The 23,666-nt window shown below is 43.6% G+C and overlaps 1 protein-coding gene across 1 annotated transcript in view; it reads right to left on the bottom strand.

The window, feature by feature from the left end:
- CDC14A (cell division cycle 14A) overlaps window positions 1-23,666 on the bottom strand; it is a 202,902-nt gene that overhangs the window by 128,690 nt on the left and 50,546 nt on the right. Inside the window, 3 exon segments of the mRNA XM_053693735.1 lie at window positions 742-804; window positions 1,996-2,062; window positions 8,839-8,918. Coding sequence (XP_053549710.1) covers window positions 742-804; window positions 1,996-2,062; window positions 8,839-8,918 — 210 coding nt within the window.

Below are 23,666 nucleotides of genomic sequence, written 5' to 3'. Positions count from 1 at the left end.
ACCTGACAGTGTGTAATACTTACAGCTGGCACTGGTATACCTGACAGTGTGTAATATCTACAGCTGGCACTGGTATACCTGACAGTGTGTAATACTTACAGCTGGCACTGATATACCTGACAGTGTGTAATATCTACAGCTGGCACTGATATACCTGACAGTGTGTAATACTTACAGCTGGCACTGGTATACCTGACAGTGTGTAATACTTACAGCTGGCACTGATATACCTGACAGTGTGTAATATCTACAGCTGGCACTGGTATACCTGACAGTGTGTAATATCTACAGCTGGCACTGATATACCTGACAGTGTGTAATACTTACAGCTGGCACTGATATACCTGACAGTGTGTAATACTTACAGCTGGCACTGATATACCTGACAGTGTGTAATACTTACAGCTGGCACTGGTATACCTGACAGTGTGTAATACTTACAGCTGGCACTGGTATACCTGACAGTGTGTAATACTTACAGCTGGCACTGGTATACCTGACAGTGTGTAATACTTACAGCTGGCACTGGTATACCTGACAGTGTGTAATACTTACAGCTGGCACACTAATTGGTGCATTATGATTATTGATATTGTAAGAAGTATCGGTTTGTTCTGTCGATGATTTCAGTGGTAAATATAACTGTGATATAACTGACAAATATAAATGTTCGGTCAAATGAAGAAGCATAACAAGGCGTAAATACACTCTAGAGCTAAACCATAGCAGCACTGCACTTACCTCATAGTGTTCATATTCATCCACATCAAAGTTTTCAAAGTTAAAGAAGCCGCACTGCAGTGCCTGGGGGTAGAGGTATACGGTTACTACATTGTGTTCATGAGTACAATCTGCTGTGTATTTGTAGGTCTGTTAGTAGAACTACGCGTTTCTGCAGAACAACAGGCGCTAATTAAAGCCGCTATATAAGGTGTAATACACAGGAGCTGTATACAGTGCTGATACTGTCACATACACTAGATCTGGTGCTGCTATATACAGGTGTATTACACAGACGCTGTATACAGTGCTGATACTGTCACATACACTAGTCTGGTGCTGCTATATACAGGTGTAATACACAGGAGCTGTATACAGTGCTGATACTGTCACATACACTAGTCTGGTGCTGCTATATACAGGTGTATTACACAGACGCTGTATACAGTGCTGATACTGTCACATACACTAGTCTGGTGCTGCTATATACAGGTGTATTACACAGGAGCTGTATACAGTGCTGATACTGTCACATACATTAGATCTGGTGCTGCTATATACAGGTGTATTACACAGGCGCTGTATACAGTGCTGATACTGTCACATACACTAGTCTGGTGCTACTATATACAGGTGTATTACACAGACGCTGTATACAGTGCTGATACTGTCACACACACTAGTCTGGTGCTGCTATATACAGGTGTATTACACAGACGCTATATACAGTGCTGATACTGTCACATACACTAGTCTGGTGCTGCTATATACAGGTGTATTACACAGACGCTGTATACAGTGCTGATACTGTCACACACACTAGTCTGGTGCTGCTATATACAGGTGTAATACACAGGAGCTGTATACAGTGCTGATACTGTCACATACACTAGTCTGGTACTGCTATATACAGGTGTATTACACAGACGCTGTATACAGTGCTGATACTGTCACATGCACTAGTCTGGTGCTGCTATATACAGGTGTAATACACAGGTGCTGTATACAGTGCTGATACTGTCACATACACTAGATCTGGTGCTGTTATATACAGGTGTAATACACAAGCGTTGTATACAGTGCTGATACTGTCACATGCACTAGATCTGGTGCTGCTATATACAGGTGTATTACACAGACGCTGTATACAGTGCTGATACTGTCACATGCACTAGATCTGGTGCTCCTATACGCTATGTGCTTGCTGTACTCATTTCTGGCCTCTGGCAGCGAGATGGAAATTTATAACAATATTGCTTTATCCCCCCGCCTCACCTTGTGGATCCCGTGCAGACAGTGCAGGATTGTCAGGTTATATGAGCAGTTCCCAAACGATGCATCCCTACGGGGAGGGCAAAACAAACATTTAGTGAGGAATATTAATCTAGCTCACATATTGTATCCCTGGCAATTCACATCAGCTGGTTTTATTCAATAGTTCATTCTTATTATTAATTCTTTGGCCTAGTCTCTGTCTAAGAAGGACACTCCCAATAGCCTATGAATGGCATTTGATAAACCACTCCCTATTGAATTGGGGTATAAAAAACTAACAAAAAGGAAATTTATGCTTACCTGATACATTTATTTCTTTTACGATATGACGAGTCCACGGATTTCATCCTTACTTATGGGATTACGCCTCCTGGTCAGCAGGAAGTGGCAAAGAGCACCACAGCAGAGCTGTATATATAGCTCCTCCCTTCCCTCCCACTCCAGTCATTCGACCGAAGTTAGGAAGAGAAAGGAAAAGCCAAAGGTGCAGAGGTGACTGAAGTGTAACAAAAAAACAAGTAAATACCTGTCTTAGAAATGACAGGGTGGGCCGTGGACTCGTCATATCGTAAAAGAAATACATTTATCAGGTAAGCATAATTTTCCTTTTCTTTTACAAGATATGACGAGTCCACGGATTTCATCCTTACTTATGGGATACAATACCAAAGCTATAGGACACGGATGAAAGGGAGGGAAAAGACAGGCACCTAAACGGAAGGCACCACTGCTTGAAGAACCTTTCTCCCAAAACCAGCCTCAGAAGAAGCAAAAGTATCAAATTTGTAAAATTTGGAAAAAGTGTGAAGAGACGACCAAGTTGCAGCCTTGCAGATCTGTTCAACAGAAGCATCGTTTTTAAATGCCCATGAGGAAGCCACAGCCCTAGTAGAATGAGCCGTAATTCTTTCAGGAGGCTGCTGTCCAGCAGTCTCATATGCCAGATGATACTCTTCACCCAAAAAGAAAGAGAGAGGTAGCCGTAGCTTTCTGGCCCCTACGCTTTCCAGAAAAAACAACAAATAATGAAGATGATTGACGAAATTCCTTAGTCGCCTGCAAGTAAAACTTCAGGGCACGGACCACGTCCAAGTTATGCAACAGACGCTCCTTCTTAGAAGAAGGATTAGGACATAATGAAGGAACAACAATTTCCTGATTAATATTCTTATTTGAAACAACCTTAGGAAGGAAACCAGGTTTGGTACGTAAAACCACCTTATCAGAATGGAAGATAAGATAAGGCGAGTCACATTGTAACGCTGAAAGCTCAGACACTCTACGAGCAGAAGAAATAGCAACCAAAAATAAAACCTTCCAAGATAACAACTTAATATCTATGGAATGCATGGGTTCAAACGGAACCCCTTGAAGAACATTAAGAACTAAATTCAAACTCCAGGGTGGAGCAATTGGTCTAAACACAGGCTTGATTCTGGTCAGAGCCTGACAAAAAGACTTAACGTCTGGAACATCTGCCAAACGTTTGTGTAGTAAAATCGACAAAACAGAGATTTGTCCCTTTAAGGAACTTGCTGATAACCCTTTCTCCAATCCTTCTTGGAGAAAAGATAGAATCCTGGGAATCCTAACTCTACTCCATGAGTAGCCCTTGGATTCGCACCAATAAAGATATTTACGCCATATCTTATGGTAGATCTTTCTAGTAACAGGCTTACGTGCCTGAATCAAAGTATCAATGACAGAATCAGAGAACCCCCGCTTAGATAAAATCAAGCGTTCAATCTCCAAGCAGTCAGCTGCAGAGAAACTAGATTCGGATGTTGGAAGGGTCCCTGAATGAGAAGGTCCTGCCTCAATGGAAGCTTCCACGGTGGCAGAGAGGACATGTCCACTAGATCTGCATACCAAGTCCTGCGAGGCCACGCAGACGCGATTAGAAATACTGAAGCCCTCTCCTGTTTGATCCGTGCAATCACCCAGGGAAGGAGAGCAAACGGTGGAAACACATAAGCTAGGTTGAAAAACCAAGGCACTGTCAAGGCATCTATCAGTTTGGCCTGAGGATCCCTTGACCTGGATCCAATTCCGGTCTGCCCCATCTGAGAATCAGGGTGGCAAAGACCTCCGGATGGAGTTCCCACTCTCCCGGATGAAACGTCTGTCTGCTTAAAAAGTCCGCTTCCCAGTTGTCCACTCCTAGGATGTAGATTGCTGTCAGATAACAAGATTGAGCCTCTGCCCACCGAATTATCTTGGATACTTCTGTCATCGCTAAGGAACTCCTTGTTCCTCCCTGATGATTGATGTAAGCCACAGTCGTGATGTTGTCCGACTGAAAACGGATGAATTTGGCCGAAGCCAACTGAGGCCAAGCCTGAAGCGCATTGAATATTGCTCTCAATTCCAGTATATTGATTGGAAGTAGAGACTCCGACCGAGTCCACACACCCTGAGCCTTCAGGGAATTCCAGACTGCACCCCAACCTAGTAGACCGGCTTCCGTTGTCACTATCACCCATGAGGGTCTGCGGAAGCACGTCCCTTGGGACAGATGATCCGGCGACAACCACCAAAGAAGAGAGTCTCTTGTCTCCTGATCCAGCTCTATCTGAGGTGACAAATTTGCATAATCTCCATTCCACTGCCTGAGCATGCTCAGTTGTAGCGGTCTGAGATGAAAACGAGCAAACGGAATGATGTCCATTGCCGTCACCATCAATCCTATTACCTCCATGCACTGAGCCACTGATGGCAGAGGATTGGACTGAAGGGCTCGGCATGTATTCAGAATCTTTAACTTTCTGACCTCTGTCAAGAAAATTTTCATGGATATGGAATCTATCAGAGTTCCCAAGAAGGGAACCCTTGTCTGTGGAATTAGTGAACTTTTTTATAGGTTTACCTTCCACCCGTGAGTCCTCAGAAAGGACAGAACCATGTCTGTATGAGACTTTGTCAGATGGTAAGACGAAGCCTGGATCAGAATATCGTCTAGATAAGGCGCCACTGCAATACCCCGCGGCCTGAGAACCGCCAGAAGGGACCCTAGAACCTTCGTGAAGATCCTGGGTGCTGTGGCCAACCCGAAGGGAAGAGCCACAAACTGAAAATGTTTGTCCAGGAAGGCAAACCTTAGGAAGTGATGATGATCCTTGTGGATAGGAATATGAAGGTATGCATCCTTCAAGTCCACGGTAGTCATATATTGACCATTCTGGATCAATGGTAGAATTGTCCGAATAGTCTCCATCTTGAAGGATAGGACTCTGAGAAACTTGTTTAGACTTTTGAGATCTAAAATGGGTCTGAACGTTCCCTCTTTTTTGGGAACCACGAAAAGATTTGAGTAAAACCCCTGCCCCTGTTCCAGTATTGGAACGGGACGAATTACTCCCATAGTAGAGAGGTCTTTTACACAACGTAAGAACGCCTCTCTTTTTATCTGGTCTACAGACAATCGTGAAAGAAGAAACCTCCCCCTTGGGAGAGAATTTTTGAATTCCAGTTGATACCCTTGGGACACGATTTCCAGTGTCCAGGGGCCCTGAATATCTCTTACCCAAGCCTGGGTAAAGAGAGAAAGTCTGCCCCCTACTAGATCCGGTCCCGGATCAGGGGCCGCCCCTTCATGCTGTCTTGGGAGCAGCAGTGGGCTTCTTGGGTTGTTTACCCTTGTTCCAAGCCTGGTTGGGTCTCCAGAAGGTCTTGGCTTGAGCAAAATTCCCTTCCTGTTTAGCAGAAGAAGAATCGGGGACTCCTTTGAAGTTCCGAAAGGAATGAAAATTATTTTGTTTACCCCTCAGTTTAGCTGCTTTATCCTGAGGTAGGAGATGACCCTTACCTCCCGTAATGTCAGAAATGATTTCTTTCAAGTCAGGCCCGAATAGGGTTTTACCTTTGAAAGGAACAGCCAAAAGCTTTGACTTAGATGACACATCAGCAGACCAAGACCTTAACCATAACGCTCTATGCGCTAAAATGGCAAATCCGGCATTCTTAGCCACCAACTTGGCAATCTGAAAGGCGGCGTCTGTAATAAAAGAATTAGCCAGCTTAAGAGCTTAAATTCTATCTAAAATTTCCTCTAAAGGAGTCTCAGTCTTAAGAGACTCTTCTAAGGCGTCAAACCAGAAGGCCGCCGCAGTTGTCACTGGCACAATGCAGGCCGTCGGTTGTAACAGAAAACCCTGATGAATAAATAACTTCTTTAGAAGACCCTCCAATTTTTTTTATCCATAGGGTCTTTGAAAGCACAACTGTCCTCAATAGGAATAGTAGTACGCTTAGCCAGGGTAGATATAGCTCCCTCCACCTTAGGGACTGTTTGCCTAGAGTCCCGGACGGTGTCAGCTATGGGATACATTTTCTTAAAATTAGGAGAAGGTGAGAAAGGGATACCCGGTCTTTCCCATTCCCACGTAATAATTTCCGATATTCTCTTAGGAACCGGAAAAACATCAGAGTAAGCAGGCACTTCTAAATACTTGTCCATCTTATACAATTTCTCTGATGGAACCACAATAGAGTCACAGTCATCCAGAGTCACTGAAACCTCCCGAAGTAACAGGCGGAGGTGTTCAAGCTTAAATCTAAATGACATTACATCCGAGTCCGTCTGAGGTAACACACTTCCCGAGTCAGAAAGTTCCCCCTCAGACAGAAGTTCCCTGACCCCCAATTCAGATCCCTGTGAGGGTACATAGGAAATAGCCATCAAAGCATCAGAAGTCGCAGGGATCAGAGTGGCCTCTGTCCTACTGCGTTTGCCCTGCAATACTGGCAACTTAGACAAAACCTCTGTAAGGGTAGATGACATAACTGCAGCCATATCCTGCAGTGTAAATTAAGTGGACGCGGTTGAAGAACACAGCGTCACATGGGTGGGCATTAAAGGTTGTGACGCTTGGGGAGAAAGTAGCGGCATACCCTGATTCTCCTCAGTCTGAGAATCATCCTTAGACATATTTGCATTAAAGAAAATCTGTTCTTTACATTGTAAGGCCCTTTCAGTACATGAGGGACAAAAAGTAAGAGGGGGTTCCACATTGGCATCTAAACACATAGAACATGTACTTTCCTGAAGTTCAGACATGTTAAACAGACTAGCAATAGCAATAATAGTCGTTCTTTACTTGATATAAGGAACTCTGAAGTCAAAACATATACTAAAAAATGTTTGAACTAAACAGTGTACTGCGCCTTTAAATAATAAAAGCGCAACAATTTTTCTGTTATCAGACAAAACAACATTTACAGCAATAAAAAATGCCCTTATGTGCCCAAAATAGCTTAACAATATTGCACCACTTGTTAGGTTATGTTATATATAAATTTATATCAATTTTATCAGTTTTATTAATTTATATCAATTCAGGCCCCTTCACCTCGCCACAGCTCTGCTGCGGCGCCTACCTGCTCCCAGATCACACTGAAGAAACGTTCTCAAGTCTCTCTGTACCCTATGAGTACAAAATTGAGCTAGGCCCCACCGGAGCCTCAGAACCTTGCTGCCGATCCGGAAAACACACTGTGCGGCTGAGCACGCGAAAATAGGCCCCGCTCACCGTGGGCGTAACTCTTAGCCTTACCGAGACCCGCATGGGTAGATAAAATAACATGTCGGTCCTCCAACTATATTAAAGCCAAGTGCCCCTCTTATACACACTCAATACAATAAGCGCATCTCAGTGAATATTGTCTCCTGCCAAGCCAGTTATATTGTAACGACAGCCAGCAACCGCAGCTCCCAGCGTCAGCGTTTAAAGTGAAACACCAACACACTATTAAATAAGAGAAATAAAAGGGAATCCCAGGTACACCATTTCTCCTATAGTGCATACTGATTACCCCTCCCCAGATAGGGAATAATGTCAGCCAGTTCTGATGTATCAAGTCTCCCCAAAAACAAAAGACTGAACATACCACAATGCTGCTTGTAGCATGACACAGTTCTCCACACTGAAGATTTTTCTTTACACTACCTTCAACAGCTCTGTGGGAACCAGCATGGATCTTAGATAACGTTTGCCAAGATCATCAACATCAGGGCAGAAAAATAAAATGTCTCCACTCCTCTTGGGAAGTTTTTGACTGACGATTTCTCCCTGAGAAAAATAGTACTAAATGGCACCATTTTAAAATAAAAAAACTTCTTGATTGAAGAATCTAAACTAACACCTCACTTTACCTCTTCCTATCACTAACGCAGGCAAAGAGAATGACTGGGGTGGGAGGGAAGGGAGGAGCTATATATACAGCTCTGCTGTGGTGCTCTTTGCCACTTCCTGCTGACCAGGAGGCGATATCCCACAAGTAAGGATGAAATCCGTGAGCTTGTCATATCTTGTAAAAGAAACCTCTTTTTTTCTTATGCTGCTCCTGCTGCTCCTGTTTGTTATTGTCATTACTACAGCATCATAACCATTTACTGTGTGTACTAAAGACATTACTTGTTTATGTTTGTTATTGTCATTACTAGCGCATCATAACCAGTTACTGTGTGTGTACTAAAGACATTACTTGTTTATGATCGTTTGTAACCTAATTGCTGAGGAGCTGCATCTGTCTTCTGTAATTATCTGTCTCACCGTTAGCGCTGTGCAAGCTTGTTCCTGTAATACCACTGACTACCTCTGGGGGCAATATTACTACTCAGTCAATACTTCTAGTTACCTCTTTGGTGTATAAATTACCTATATATTTTGTGCATTACAGGTTAGGTTGTATTTGCTTTCTTAAACCATTGATTTATATTAACTCAGCTGACATTTACTCCGCTTACAGAACCATAATCATATTATTTAAAGCTATATGAAAACATACTCAGCAGTTGTGTTCCACAAACTTCATTTATAGCTAGAAAGTGACAATGTCTGGTACCTGAAGGGGAGGTACTGGGGACTGGAACCACTCAGCAGCGCTCTATAGGCTTCTTGTGGTGTCTTCTTCAGATAGATAACCTGAAACCAAAGGGTAGGGACATTAATATGTGTAAGTACAGCACATAGTACAGTTACATAACATGCTAAATACCAGGTACACTACTAGACCGGTGCCTCATATACAGACATTAATATGTGTAAGTACAGCACATAGTACAGCTACATAACGTGCTAAATACCAGGTACACTACTAGACCGGTGCCTCATATACAGACATTAATATGTGTAAGTACAGCACATAGTACAGCTACATAACGTGCTAAATACCAGGTACATTACTAGACCGGTGCCCAGTATACAGACATTAATATGTGTAAGTACAGCACATAGTACAGTTACATAACATGCTAAATACCAGGTACACTACTAGACCTGTGCCTCATATACAGACATTAATATGTGTAAGTACAGCACATAGTACAGCTACATAACGTGCTAAATACCAGGTACACTACTAGACCGGTGCCCCATATACAGACATTAATATGTGTAACTATATTACATATTTAAACACCTAACCCTACTCAAATAATTTAAATCTACAATAAAAAATTACAAAGTTACAAAAAAAAAAAAATACAAATATCCCCCCAACAGTAAAACCCACCACCGACACAACCAACCCCCCCCCCCCAAATAAAACCCTAACTAAAAAAACATAAGCTCCCCATTGCCCTGAAAAGGGCATTTGGATGGGAATTGCCCTTAAAAGGGCATTTAGCTCTATTGCTGCCCAAACCCGAATCTAAAACAAAAAACCCACCCAATAAACCATTAAAAAAAAAAACTAACACTAACCCCTGAAGATCCACTTACAGTTTTGAAGATCTGACATCCATTCTAAAAGAAGCCAGCAGAAGTCTTCATCCAAGCACGCAGAAGTCTTCACCCAGACGGCATCTTCTATCTTCATCCATCCGGCGTGGAGCGGCTCCATCTTCAAGACATCCGACGCAGAGCATCCTCTTTGTTCAGTCAATAGGATTGAGCTTGCATTCTATTGGCTATTCCAATCAGCCAATAGAATGCGAGCTCAATCCTATTGGCTGATTGGATCAGCCAATAGGATGAAAACTCAATCCTATTGGCTGATTGCAACAGCCAATATGATTTTTTTCAACCTTAATTCCGATTGGCTGATAGAATTCTATCAGTCAATCGGAATCTAAGGGACGCCATCTTGGATGACGTCATTTAAAGGAACATTCATTGTTCAAGAAGACGTCGAATGAAGAGGATGCTCCGCGTCGGATGTCTTGAAGATGGAGTCGCTCCGCGCCGGATGGATGAAGATAGAAGATGCCGTCTGGGTGAAAACTTCTGCGGGCTTGGATGAAGACTTCGGCCGCTTGGATGAAGACTTCTGCTGGCTTCTTTGAGGATGGATGTCGGATCTTCAAAACTGTAAGTGGATCTTCAGGGGTTAGTGTTAGTTTTATTTAAGGGTTTATTGGGTGGGTTTTTTGTTTTAGATTAGGGTTTGGGCAGCAATAGAGCTAAATGCCCTTTTAAGGGCAATGCCCATCGAAATGCCCTTTTCAGGGCAATGGGGAGCTTATGTTTTTTTAGTTAGGGTTTTATTTGGGGGGTTGGTTGTGTGGGTGGTGGGTTTTACTGTTGGGGGGGTATTTGTATTTTTTTTTTACAGGTAAAAGAGCCGATTTCTTTGGGGCAATGCCCCGCAAAAGGCCCTTTTAAGGGCTATTTGTAGTTTATTGTAGGTTAGGGGTTTTTTATTTTGGGGGGCTTTTTTATTTTCATAGGGCTTTTAGATTAGGTGTAATTAGTTTAAATATTTGTTACACAAAATAAAAAATAAATTATCAATGTTTATAGTTTTTGTAACTTAGTAAAAAAAAAATTGTAGATTTAAATTATTTGAGTAGGGTTAGGTGTTTAAATATATAATATAGTTAATTTAATTTGTAGTTTAATGTAATTTTAGTATAACAGTTAGGGTAGATTAATTAATAGTTTAATATAGTTTAATTTGAATCTAAAGGTAAGTTTAAATTTATTATAAGATAGGGATGAGTTAATATTTAATATAAAGTTAGCAGGTTGTTAGGTTTAGGGGTTAACAGTTTAATTTAGTTTATGGCGATGTGGGGGGCTGGCGGTTTAGGGGTTAATAGGTTAAGTAAGTGGTAGTTATGTGGGAGGCCAGAGGTTTAGGGGTTAATACATTTATTTAGTAGCAGAGGGATAGGGGTTAATACGTTTATTAGAGTTGCGGTGGGCTCCAGGAGCGACGGTATAGGGGTTAATAACTTTATTTAGTTGTGGCGGGGTTCGGGAGCGGTGGGATAGGGGTTAATAAGTTTATTAGAGTTGCAGTGGGCTTCGGGAGCGGCAGTTTAGGGGTTAATAACTTTATTTAGTTGCGGCGTGGTCCGGGAGCGGCGGGATAGGGGTTAAACAGTTTAGTATAGTGGCTGTGTTTAGTGACAGTATACAAATAAAGCTGTGAAAAAGCCGAATAGCAGCGAGATCGATGACTCTTAGTTAACAAAAGTCCGCTGCTCATAGCCCCGTACTTGGTGAGCGGCTTTTTGACAGCTTTTTATATAAATAAGGAGAGCGTATTCAGGTCCACGGCCGCAATGTTAGGCGATGTCAGGCGAGCGTATTGGTGCCGTCGAATGCAAGTAAGTTGACAGCTTGATAAGTAGGCCTCATGGCCTCAACTTCATTCTTGGTGAACGCGGCCCGGATTATCAAATCCAAAACGCATATAGTCTGTGGCTTGTATCAGTAATCAGGGAAGAACAAGGAGTTCCCTGACTATGAAGGAAGTCTCTCACTTCCTTTAAGGGGCGGAGGCCCACGATTGTCACTTTTTTGGAGTACTCATTCTTTTCTCCAGGGGAGTAGGCTCTTCATCCAGAAGTGTTCTCCAAGATAACCCTGGGGTGGGTTACTCTGGAGGTAGACCTCTTGGCTTCTCATCTCAATACCATTCTGCTCATATTTGGGTCGATATTGAGAGACCATCAGGCGGTGCTGGTGGACGCGTTAGCGGTTCTGTGGAAGTTCAGACTTCTTTATCTGTTCCCTCTGTTTGCTCTTCTCAAACGTGTTTCTGGTTATTGAGACCTCAGAGCTCAGGTTAAACTGTTACGCTCAAATAAAAAGAGTCACAAAAAACATCAAAAACAAAATTTATGCTTACCTGACAAATTTCTTTCTTTCTTGACACGATGAGTCCACGGATCATCTAATTACTAGTGGGAATATCACTTCTAACCAGCAGGAGGCGGCAAAGAGCACCACAGCAAAGCTGTTAAATATCACCTCCCTTCCCTCCAACCCCAGTCATTCGACCTAAGTAAAGGAGAGAAAGGAAGCAACAAGGTGCAGAGGTGTCTGAAGTTTATAACATACCCACAACCTGTCTAAAGAACAGGGCGGGTCGTGGACTCATCGTTTCAAGAAAAAAAATTTTTTATCAGGTAAGCATAAATTTTGTTTTCTTTCTAATGACACGATGAGTCCACGGATCATCTAATTACTGTTGGGAATCAATACCCAAGCTAGAGGACAGGGAGGGATAAGACAGGGAACCTAAACGGAAGGCACCACTGCTTGAAGAACCTTTCTCCCAAAAGCGGCCTCAGCAGAGGCAAAAGTGTCAAATTTATAAAATTTAGAAAAAGTGTGAAGAGAAGACCAAGTTGCAGCCTTGCAAATCTGTTCCACAGAAGCTTCATTTTTGAATGCCCAGGAAGAGGAAACAACCCTGCTGTCCAGCAGTTTCATAGGCAAAGCGAATGATACTCCTCAGCCACAAAGAAAGAAGTAGCCGTAGCTTTCTGCCCCTTACGTTTCCCAGAGAAAACCACAAACAGAGCAGAAGACTGGCGAAAATCCTTAGTCGCCTGTAGATAGAACTTTAACGCACGCACCACGCCTAGGTTGTGCAGTAGACGCTCTTTATGAGAAGATGGGTTAGGACATAAATAAGGAACAACAATCTCCTAATTAATGTTCCTATCCGAAACCACTTTAGGGAGAAACCCTAACTTGGTACGCAAAACTACCTTATCCGAATGAAAAATAAGGTAAGGAGATTCAAACTGCAACGCCGAGAGCTCTGAGACTCTACGAGCAGACGAAATAGCAACAAGAAACAAAAACTTCCAAGATAACTGTTACGGTACCAACAGGATACCAAGGGTTTATACCAGATGGAAGATGCCCTAAATGTGAGATCAGCAACTCACAACCCAGCTAATTCCCCCCTCAAACATGAGACCAGGCTCCACATTGAAGGTTAAAACAGAATGCACTTTATTGAAGGCTATATGCCCAGTATTTATGCAGGTCTGACCCCAGATGGGGGGTTGAAAGAATATTGTACATTAGATAGAGGGAAAACGCCCTTTGACATGCCACAATAGAATTACATTACTTAAGCAGATAAACAAGTTAAACACAAGACACACTTGAGCCTTTCTTATCACTTGGGCGTCTGCTCTCTGGATGAGATTAAACAATGTGAATGTTTATCACTTAAACTTAATTACAGTACACAATAGCTGATGCCAGCAACCTTGTATTTAGAAAATAGCTTCTTAAAGCTGAACAAAGTTAACTCTTTCAGTACTGACAGAAGGGTCTGTCACAATAACATTTTAATATCTAAGGAATGCATAGGTTCAAACGGAGCCTGCTGAAGAACTCTAATAACAAGGTTAAGACTCCAGGGAGGAGTAACAGGTTTAAACACAGGCCTGATTCTGACCAAGGCCTGACAGAACGATTGCACGTCTGGAACATCCGCCAGACGTTTATGTAACAAAATAGACAAGGCAGATATTTGGCCTTTCAAGGAACTGGCCGATAAACATTCCCCCTACCCTCTTGGGGAGAGGCTAGAATTCTAGGAATCCGAACTCTACTTCAAGGAGTAGCCTTTCGATTCACACCAATACAAATATTTACGCCATATCTTGTAGTAAATCTTCCTGGTAACAGGCTTAAGAGCCTGAATCATGGTCTCAATGACCGACTCCGAAAATCCCCGCTTAGATAAAATTAAGCGTTCAATCTCCAAGCAGTCAGTTTCAGAGAAACCAGATTTGGATGAAGGAAGGGCCCTTGAAGTATAAGGTCCTGCCTCAGTGGAAGTCTCCAAGGTGGGAGAGATGACATCTCCACTAAGTCTGCATACCAGATCCTGCGAGGCCAAGCCGGTGCAATGAGGATCACCGACGCCTTCTCCTGTTTGATTCGAGCAATAACCCGAGGAAGGAGAGCGAACAGAGGAAATAGGTATGCTAGACTGAAATTCCAAGAGACCGCTAGAGCATCTATCAGTACAGCCTGAGGATCCCTTGACCCGTAGCTCGGGAGCTTGGCATTCTGACAAGATGCCATGAGATCTAATTCCGGCTGTCCCCATTTGAGAATCAAGCTGGAAAACACATCTGGATGGAGTTCCCACTCCCCTGGGTGAAAAGTCTGTCTGCTCAGAAAATCTGCCTCCCAAATGTCTACTCCTGGAATGTGGATTGCAGATAGACAGCAGTTGTGGGTCTCTGGCCACCGAATAATCTTGGCTGCCTCTGTCATAGCTAAGGAACTCAGAGTTACCCCCTGATGATTGATGTAAGCCACTGAAGTTATGTTGTCTGACTGGAACCTGAGAAACCGGGCCGAAGCTAACTGAGACAATGCCAGGAGAGCATTGAAGATTGCTCTCAATTCCAGAATGTTTATGGGTAGAACTGACTCCTGCCGAGTCCAAGTCCCCTGAGCCTTTAGAGAGCCCCAGACTGCTCCCCATCCCAACAGGCTGGCATCCGTTGTCACAATCACCCAGTTGGGTCTGCGGAAGCAAGTTCCCTGGGAGAGATGATCCTGAGACAACCACCAAAGAAGAGAATCCCTTGTCTCCTGATCCAGATGTAATCGTGGAGATAGGTCCGTATAATCTCCGTTCCACTGCTTGAGCATGCATAACTGCAGAGGTCTGAGGTGGAAACGGGCAAACGGAATGATGTCCATGGCAGCTACCATCAGACCGATTACCTCCATACATTGAGCTATTGATGGCCGAGGAGAGGACTGAAGCGCCAGACAAGAGTCGAAGATCTTTGATTTTCTAACCTCTGTCAGAAAAATTTTCATTGATAGGGAATCTATTATGGTTCCCAAGAACATGGAATGGAAGAATCCCAAACTGGAAGAGTTTGTCTAAAAAGGCGAACCTCAGAAGCTTGTGATGATCCCTGTGGATGGGAACATGCAGGTATGCGTCCTTTAAATCTACTGTTGTCATGAATTGACCCTCTTGAAGCAAGGGAAGAATGGAACGAATAGTTTCCATTTTGAAGGACGATACCCTGAGGAACAAGTTTAGACTCTTGAGATCTAGAATTGGTCTGAAAGTTCCCTCTTTTTGGAAAACCACGAACAGATTGGAGTAAAATCCCAGACTCTGCTCCTGCATTGGAACAGGAACTATCACTCCCAGGTCGGAAAGGTCTTGAACACAGCATAAGAACGCCTCTCTTTTTATCTGGTCTATAGATAATCTTGGAAGCAGAAACGTGCCCCTGGGAGGAAAAGTTTTGAATTCTAGTTTGTATCCCTGGGACACGATGTCCACCGCCCAGGGATCCCGAACATCCCAAACCCAAGCATGAGCGAAGAAGGAAAGTCTGCCCCCCAGAAAATCCTGTCCCGGATCGGGGGCAGACCCTTCATGCTGACTTTGAGTCATTAACAGGCTTCTTGGACTGCTTACCCTTGTTCCAAGACTGGTTGGACCTCCAGACAGGCTTGGACTGTTCTTGTTTTGTAGAGGGAGAGGAAGGCTTACCCTTGAAATTTGGAAAGGAACGAAAATTACTCTGACGTCCTTTCTGCTTATTCCTCTTATCCTGAGGGAGGAAATGACCCTTTCCTCCCGTAATGTCAGAAATAATTTCCGCCAAGTCTGGCCCAAATAAAGCCTTACCCTTGAAGGGAATCGCCAAAAGCTTAGACGACACATCTGCAGACCAGAATTTTAACCATAAGGCTCTGCGGGCCAGTACGGCAAACCCTGAAATTTTTGCTCCTAGCTTAATAACCTGAAGGGAAGCATCTGTAATAAAAGAATTGGCCAATTTGTGGGCCTTAATCCTAACCTGGATTTCTTCAAGAGGAGTGTCTGTTTGAATAGAATCAGACAACGCATCAAACCAGTATGCTGCTGCACTAATGACGGTAGCAATACACACTGCAGGTTGCCATTGTAAACCCTGGTGAACATACATCTTTTTGAGCAAACCCTCCAACTTCTTATACATAGGGTCCTTAAAAGAACAACTATCCTCTATGGGAATAGTGGTCCTGTTAGCTAAAGTGGAAATTGCCCCTTCCACTTTGGGGACCATCTGCCAGGACTCCTTGATAGAGTCAGCAATAGGAAACATCTTTTTAAAAATAGGGGATGGAGAAAAAGGAATACCCGGCCTCTCCCATTCCTTAGCAATAATCTCTGTAGCCCAATCTGGTACAGGGAAAACCTCCACCATGGAAGGAACATCAAAATACTTGTTTAGCTTGCAAGACTTCTTAGGATTGACTACGACCGTGGTGTCGGAGTCGTCCACGGTAGCTAAAACCTCCTTAAGTAACAAACGGAGGTGTTCCAGCTTAAACCTTAAGGATACAACTTCAGCATCAGAAGAAGGAGATACACTGTCTGAGTCTGAGATTTCACCCTCAGATGCTACCGAAGTATCTCCCTCCACAGACTTCTGGGAGGGAACATTTGCAATAGCCACGACTGTGTCAGAAGCCTTACTCACTGATTCTTTACATTTCCTTTTGCGCTTTCCCTGCAGCATGGGAAAAGCAGACAACGCATCAGATACCGCAGAGGACATGAAGCTAGCGATGTCTTGCAATGTAACTCCAGGCAGAGTTAGAGAGGAAGCGCAGAGCACTGCATGTGTGGGTGATACTTGGGACACCTGAGGAGAAAGCTGCGGCATATATTGAACATTGTCAGACTCCTGGACAGCATCCACCTTAGACAATGTTGGCTCAGAAAAAAAGTCGATCCCTGTAATTCAAAGTTCTCTCAATACATGAGGAACAGAAAGGGATTGGAGGTTCCACATTAGCATCAAAACACAAAGAACAAGTAACAGTTTGCAGGGCCTCTTGGTCCATCTTAACTCACAATGGAACAAATTACCCCTAAATAAACTTACATTTTTGATAAAATGAAAATACAAAAAAACGTTACTGTCTCTAATTTTTAAAAAACAAAACTTTTTTACTCTTTGAAGCAAGGGAATAGATAGTAACACACAAACTCTCCGGCCAACCTCTACACCTCAGTTTAGCTCTGCTGAGGTGCCTACCTGCCCTGCTGACACCGGATAGAATTCCCTTTAGTAGAAACAATCCGGACTTGTCTTGAATCACAGTGAAGCGCTGTCCGGATTAGTCTTAAGCGCTTATCTTGTGCTTCCCTGCGTCTGAAAACTCAGCTAACTGCTTAGTCACATCTCCGATCTGGAAGTGAAGGATAAAAGGCGCGCAGCAGTAAATGCCGCCTCAGCTAGCCCAGCCCATCGTAGGCATCTTAAAAAATTTACCTCCCGGTCAGCAAAATGGCTCTTACAGTCAAACCGCCGGGAGAAGTGAACACCACACCAAACATGAGCCCATTAAACTCCTCAGCCACAGTGTCTGCTATAACGAATACTGCCTTATGTGAATATGTTCCCCAAACATATAGCGGAAATTCCTGTGTCCCAGTATTAAAGGAAATAAAGTGCTCAATTTTTCCTGCCTTTAAGCCCAGAAAAAATAAAGTCAGCACTTACCTCATAGATCTACCAGGCAGCAAGGCAGCTCACTAGGTTTGAGAGGTCTTCTCCCTCACATTGACCTGTGGAAAAAGAGATAAAGACCGACTAATCTTACTCAAGCTTTCAGTATTAAGGCAACATTAACTACATGGGAGGCGCAGTGAGAATTATGTCCCACAAGTTCCCATTGCTTAAAAGCCACCACTGCTCTACTGAAGAGACTGATATGGACTACGGCTACACCCTAGGACAAAGCAGCACAATCTTGCACTGCTGAAAAATAGAAAGAAGATTCTTTAAACAAGATTTTATTAACACCTAAACTTTTAACGTAGGCAAAGAGAATGACTGGGGTTTGAGGTGATATTTAACAGCTTTTACTGTGGTGCTTTTTGCCGCCTCCTGCTGGGCAGGAGTGTTATTCCCAATAGTAATTAGATGATCCGTGGACTCATCGTGTCATTAGAAAGACATACATTTCCTAGTACAGTTACACTCATAATAACACTATCTGGTAAAAATAATTTAAAAAAAAAATTGCAACAAAAAGTTATAAGGGTTTAAAGATGAGGTCTCAGGCTGCAAAGGGCTTTAACATAGAGATACATACATATCTAATTATGTGAGTTTAAATTATGAGTGGTAAAACACGAATGGGTTTACGCACAGATAGGGTGTTTTTTATCGTGCTCCATTGAAGTCTGACTTTTTTTGCACTTCGGATATGCGCACAAAGCGCAAACCTTTTTTCTTTCAATACGCGCAGTATCTGACGCACAAAAAAAACTTACTTCTAGTTGAGATGGTGCAGCAGTGGTAATTACCACTCAACTTGTAATCTGGTCCATAGTGGGTGTAAATTGTTTTTCCCACCACATTTTATCCAGAGTTAAGTCAGTTCCACCCTACAAACAGTATGAAACATGAGACGCGTTCTGCTTATTTCTGCTCTGCTGTAAAATATTAACAAGAAGAAATGCAAAACCGGCCAGACAAAAGGCATATGATGCCCTCACTAAGGACCGGATGATCAGTTCCCAGCAGGAGACAAATTACACAAAATCTTTCTGTGCATTATATTGTAGGTGTCACATCCAGAGACTGCATAGTGAGGTCATCAGCTGGCATTATACTGTATGTGCGTAGTGAGGTCATCAGCTGGCATTATATAGTATGTGTCACATCCAGAGACTGCGTAGTGAGGTCATCAGCTGGCATTATATTGTATGTGCGTAGTGAGGTCATCATCTGGCATTATATTGTATGTGCGTAGTGAGGTCATCAGCTGGCATTATATTGTATGTGCGTAGTGAGGTCATCAGCTGGCATTATATTGTATGTGCGTAGTGAGGTAATAAAACTAAAATGGTTTCAGGGACCTCACAATACTGAAGACACAATCTCACCAGAGCTTTACATTATCCGGCCCTGGGCACCGAGCACATTGTGCCACCGCCAGGTGACAGCGCAGTGATGTGAGGTTGTGTGCCCAGCAAGGACTAGATTACAAAGGGTGCATTAACATTAGCGCACACACACAATATTGCGCCTGTGTTAACTTGCACATGTATTACCAGTTTCAAGTAAACGTGTTCGCTTGAGCGCAATGAAATTTAGCACAACAGATTAATTTGCGTAAAGGCTAAAACTTTAAAAAAAAGACGTACACCAAACATAAATACATTAAATCGTTACACTCCTATATACAGCGCACAGTTAACCCTGATTTCCAAACACAGCTTTCATGTGCTAGTCATGCTCTACACCAGTCTATCGCATTGCTGTTGGTGACTTAATGCCACTCCTGGTGCAAAAAACAGAATTTATGCTTACCTGATAAATTACTTTCTCTTGCGGTGTATCCAGTCCACGGATTCATCCTTACTTGTGGGATATTTTCATTCCCTACAGGAAGTGGCAAAGAGAGCACACAGCAGAGCCGTCCATATAGCTCCCCCCCTAGCTCCACCCCCCAGTCATTCGACCGAAGGCTAGGAGAAAAGGAGAAACCATAGGGTGCAGTGGTGACTGTAGTTTAAACAAAAAAAATTTAACCTGACTTAATTGCCAGGGCGGGCCGTGGACTGGATACACCGCAAGAGAAAGTAATTTATCAGGTAAGCATAAATTCTGTTTTCTCTTGCAAGGTGTATCCAGTCCACGGATTCATCCTTACTTGTGGGATACCAATACCAAAGCTTTAGGACACGGATGAAGGGAGGGAACAAGACAGGTAACCTAAACGGAAGGCACCACTGCTTGCAAAACCTTTCTCCCAAAAATAGCCTCCGAAGAAGCAAAAGTATCGAATTTGTAAAATTTGGCAAAAGTATGCAGTGAAGACCAAGTCGCTGCCTTACAAATCTGTTCAACAGAAGCCTCATTCTTGAAAGCCCATGTGGAAGCCACAGCTCTGGTGGAATGAGCTGTAATTCGTTCAGGAGGCTGCTGCCCAACAGTCTCATAAGCCAATCGGATGATGCTTTTCAGCCAGAAGGAAAGAGAGGTAGCAGTCGCTTTCTGATCTCTCCTCTTACCAGAATAAATGACAAACAAGGATGATGTTTGTCTGAAATCTTTAGTTGCTTGTAAATAGAATTTCAAAGCACGAACCACATCAAGATTGTGTAATAGCCGTTCCTTCTTAGAAGCTGGATTAGGACACAGGGAAGGAACAATGATTTCCTGGTTAATATTCTTGTTAGAAACAACCTTAGGAAGAAAACCAGGTTTGGTACGTAAAACTACCTTATCTGCATGGAACACCAGATAGGGCGAATTACACTGCAAAGCAGACAATTCAGAAACTCTTCGAGCAGAAGATATAGCTACCAAAAACAAAACTTTCCAAGATAGTAACTTAATATCTATGGAATGTAAAGGTTCAAACGGAACCCCTTGAAGAACTGAAAGAACTAAATTTAGACTCCATGGCGGAGCAACTGGTTTATAGACAGGCTTGATTCTGACTAAAGCCTGTGCAAACGCTTGAACGTCTGGTACCTCCGCCAGACGCTTGTGTAAAAGGACAGAGCAGATATCTGTCCCTTTAAGAAACTAGCTGACAAACCTTTCTCCAATCCTTCTTGGAGAAAAGACAATATCCTTGGAATCCTAATCTTACTCCACGAGTAACCCTTGGATTCACACCAACAAAGATATTTCCGCCATATCTTATGGTAAATTTTCCTGGTGACAGGCTTTCTAGCCTGAATCAGAGTATCTTTAACTGATTCAGAGAAACCACGCTTAGATAGAATTAAGCGTTCAATCTCCAAGCAGTCAGCTGCAGAGAAACTAGATTTGGATGCTTGAATGGACCCTGTATTAGAAGATCCTGCCTCATTGGCAGTGTCCATGGCGGGACAGATGACATGTCCACTAGGTCTGCATACCAAGTCCTGCGTGGCCACGCAGGCGCTATCAGAATTACCGAAGCCTTCTCCTGCTTGATTCTGGCTACCAGACGAGGGAGAAGGGGAAACGGTGGAAAGACATAAGCCAGATTGAAGGACCAAGGCGCTACTAGAGCATCTATCAATGCCGCCTTGGGGTCCCTGGACCTGGATCCGTAGAGAGGAAGTTTGGAGTTCTGACGGGACGCCATCAGATCCAATTCTGGAATGCCCCATAGCTGGGTCAGCTGAGCAAAGACCTCCGGGTGGAGTTCCCACTCCCCCGGGTGAAAAGTCTGACGACTTAGAAAATCCGCCTCCCAGTTGTCTACTCCTGGGATGTGAATTGCAGATAGATGGCAGGAGTGATCCTCCGCCCACCTGATTATTTTGGTGACTTCCTTCATCGCTAGGGAACTCTTTGTTCCCCCCTGATGATTGATATACGTCACAGTCGTGATGTTGTCCGACTGAAATCTGATTAATTTGGCCGTCGCTAGTTGAGGCCATGCCGGAAGAGAGTTGAATATCGCTCTCAGTTCCAAAATGTTTATCGGGAGAAGAGACTCTTCCCGAGACCATAAGCCCTGAGCTTTCAGGGAGTCCCAGACCGCCCCCCAGCCTAACATCCGTCGTTACAATGATCCACTCCGGTCTGCGGAAGCATATTCCCTGAGACAGGTGATCCTGAGACAACTACCAGAGAAGAGAGTCTCTGGTTTTCTGGTCCAGTTGTATTTGAGGAGACAAATCTGCATAATCTTTATTCCACTGTTTGAGCATGCACAGTTGCAGTGGTCTTAGATGTATTCGAGCAAAAGGGACTACGTCCATTGCCGCTACCATTAATCCGATTACCTCCATGCACTGAGCTACAGATGGCCGAGGAATGGAATGAAGAACTCGGCAAGTAGTTAAAAGCTTTAATTTTCTGACCTCCATCAGAAATATTTTCATTTCTACCGAGTCTATTAATGTTCCCAGGAAGGGAACCCTTGTGAGCGGGGACAGAGAACTTTTTTCTGTGTTCACCTTCCACCCGTGAGACCTTTAGAAAGGCCAGAACAATCTCCGTATGAGCCTTGGCTCTGGGAAATGACGACGCCTGTATTAAGATATCGTCCAAATAAGGTGCTACTGCAATGCCCCGCGGTCTTAGTACCGCCAGAAGGGACCCTAGCACTTTTGTGAAAATTCTGGGAGCAGTGGCCAACCCGAAGGGAAGGGCCACAAACTGGTAATGCTTGTCCTGAAAGGCGAACCTTAGGAACTGATGATGATCTTTGTGGATAGGAATTTGTAGGTACGCATCCTTTAGATCCACGGTAGTCATATATTGACCTTCCTGGATCATAGGTAAGATTGTCTGAATGGTCTCCATCTTGAATGATGGAACTCTGAGGAATTTGTTTAGAATTTTTAGATCCAGGATTGGCCTGAAAGTTCCTTCCTTTTTGGGAACCACAAACAGGTTTGAGTAAAAACCCAGTCCTTGTTCTGTAATTGGAACTGGACATATCACTCCCATCTTGAGTACATCTTCTACACAGCGTAAGAACGCCTCTTTCTTTGTCTGTTCTGTAGACAGACAAGAAATGTGGAACCTTCCCCTTGGAGGGGAGTCCTTGAATTCTAGAAGATATCCCTGAGTAACGATCTCTAACGCCCAGGGATCGTGAACATCCCTTGCCCAAGCCTGAGCGAAGAGACAGAGAGTCTGCCCCCTACCAGATCCGGTCCCGGATCGGGGGCTACCCCTTCATGCTGTCTTAGTAGCAGCTGCAGGCTTTTTGGCCTGTTTACCCTTGTTCCAGCCCTGCGAAGGCTTCCAGGTTGCCTTGGGCTGTGAAGTGTTACCCTCTTGCTTTGCGGTTGCAGAGGTTGAAGCAGGACCGCTCCTGAAGTTGCGAAAGGAACGAAAATTAGCCTTATTTTTAGCCTTGAAAGGCCTATCTTGTGGGAGAGCATGGCCCTTTCCCCCGGTGATATCCGAAATAATCTCTTTCAACTCGGGCCCGAAAAGGGTCTTTCCCTTGAAAGGGATATTTAGTAATTTTGATTTAGACGACACATCGGCCGACCATGACTTGAGCCAAAGCGCTCTGCGCGCCATAATGGCGAAACCTGAATTTTTTGCTTCTAACTTAGCTAATTGCAAAGCGGCATCAGTGATAAAAGAATTAGCCAGTTTTAAAGCTTTAATTCTATCCATAATTTTGTCATATGAGGTCTCCCTCTGGAGCGACTCCTCCAGTGCCTCAAACCAGAAAGCCGCTGCAATAGTTACAGGAATAATGCAGGCGATCGGTTGTAGAAGGAACCCTTGTTGAACAAAAATCTTCTTTAGTAAACCTTCCAATTTTTTATCCATAGGATCTTTAAAAGCACAACTGTCTTCAATTGGAATGGTTGTGCGCTTAGCCAGCGTAGAAACTGCTCCCTCTACCTTAGGGACCGTCTGCCACGAGTCCCGCCTGGGGTCAGTAATGGGGAACATTTTCTTAAAAATAGGAGGGGGAACAAAAGGGACACCTGGTCTTTCCCACTCCCTGGTA

This window comes from Bombina bombina, chromosome 10 (assembly GCF_027579735.1).
Source record: "Bombina bombina isolate aBomBom1 chromosome 10, aBomBom1.pri, whole genome shotgun sequence".
NCBI lineage: Eukaryota > Metazoa > Chordata > Amphibia > Anura > Bombinatoridae > Bombina > Bombina bombina.
The sequence above is the reverse complement of the archived record's forward strand: the minus strand, read 5'-3'. Positions and strand labels throughout refer to the sequence as shown.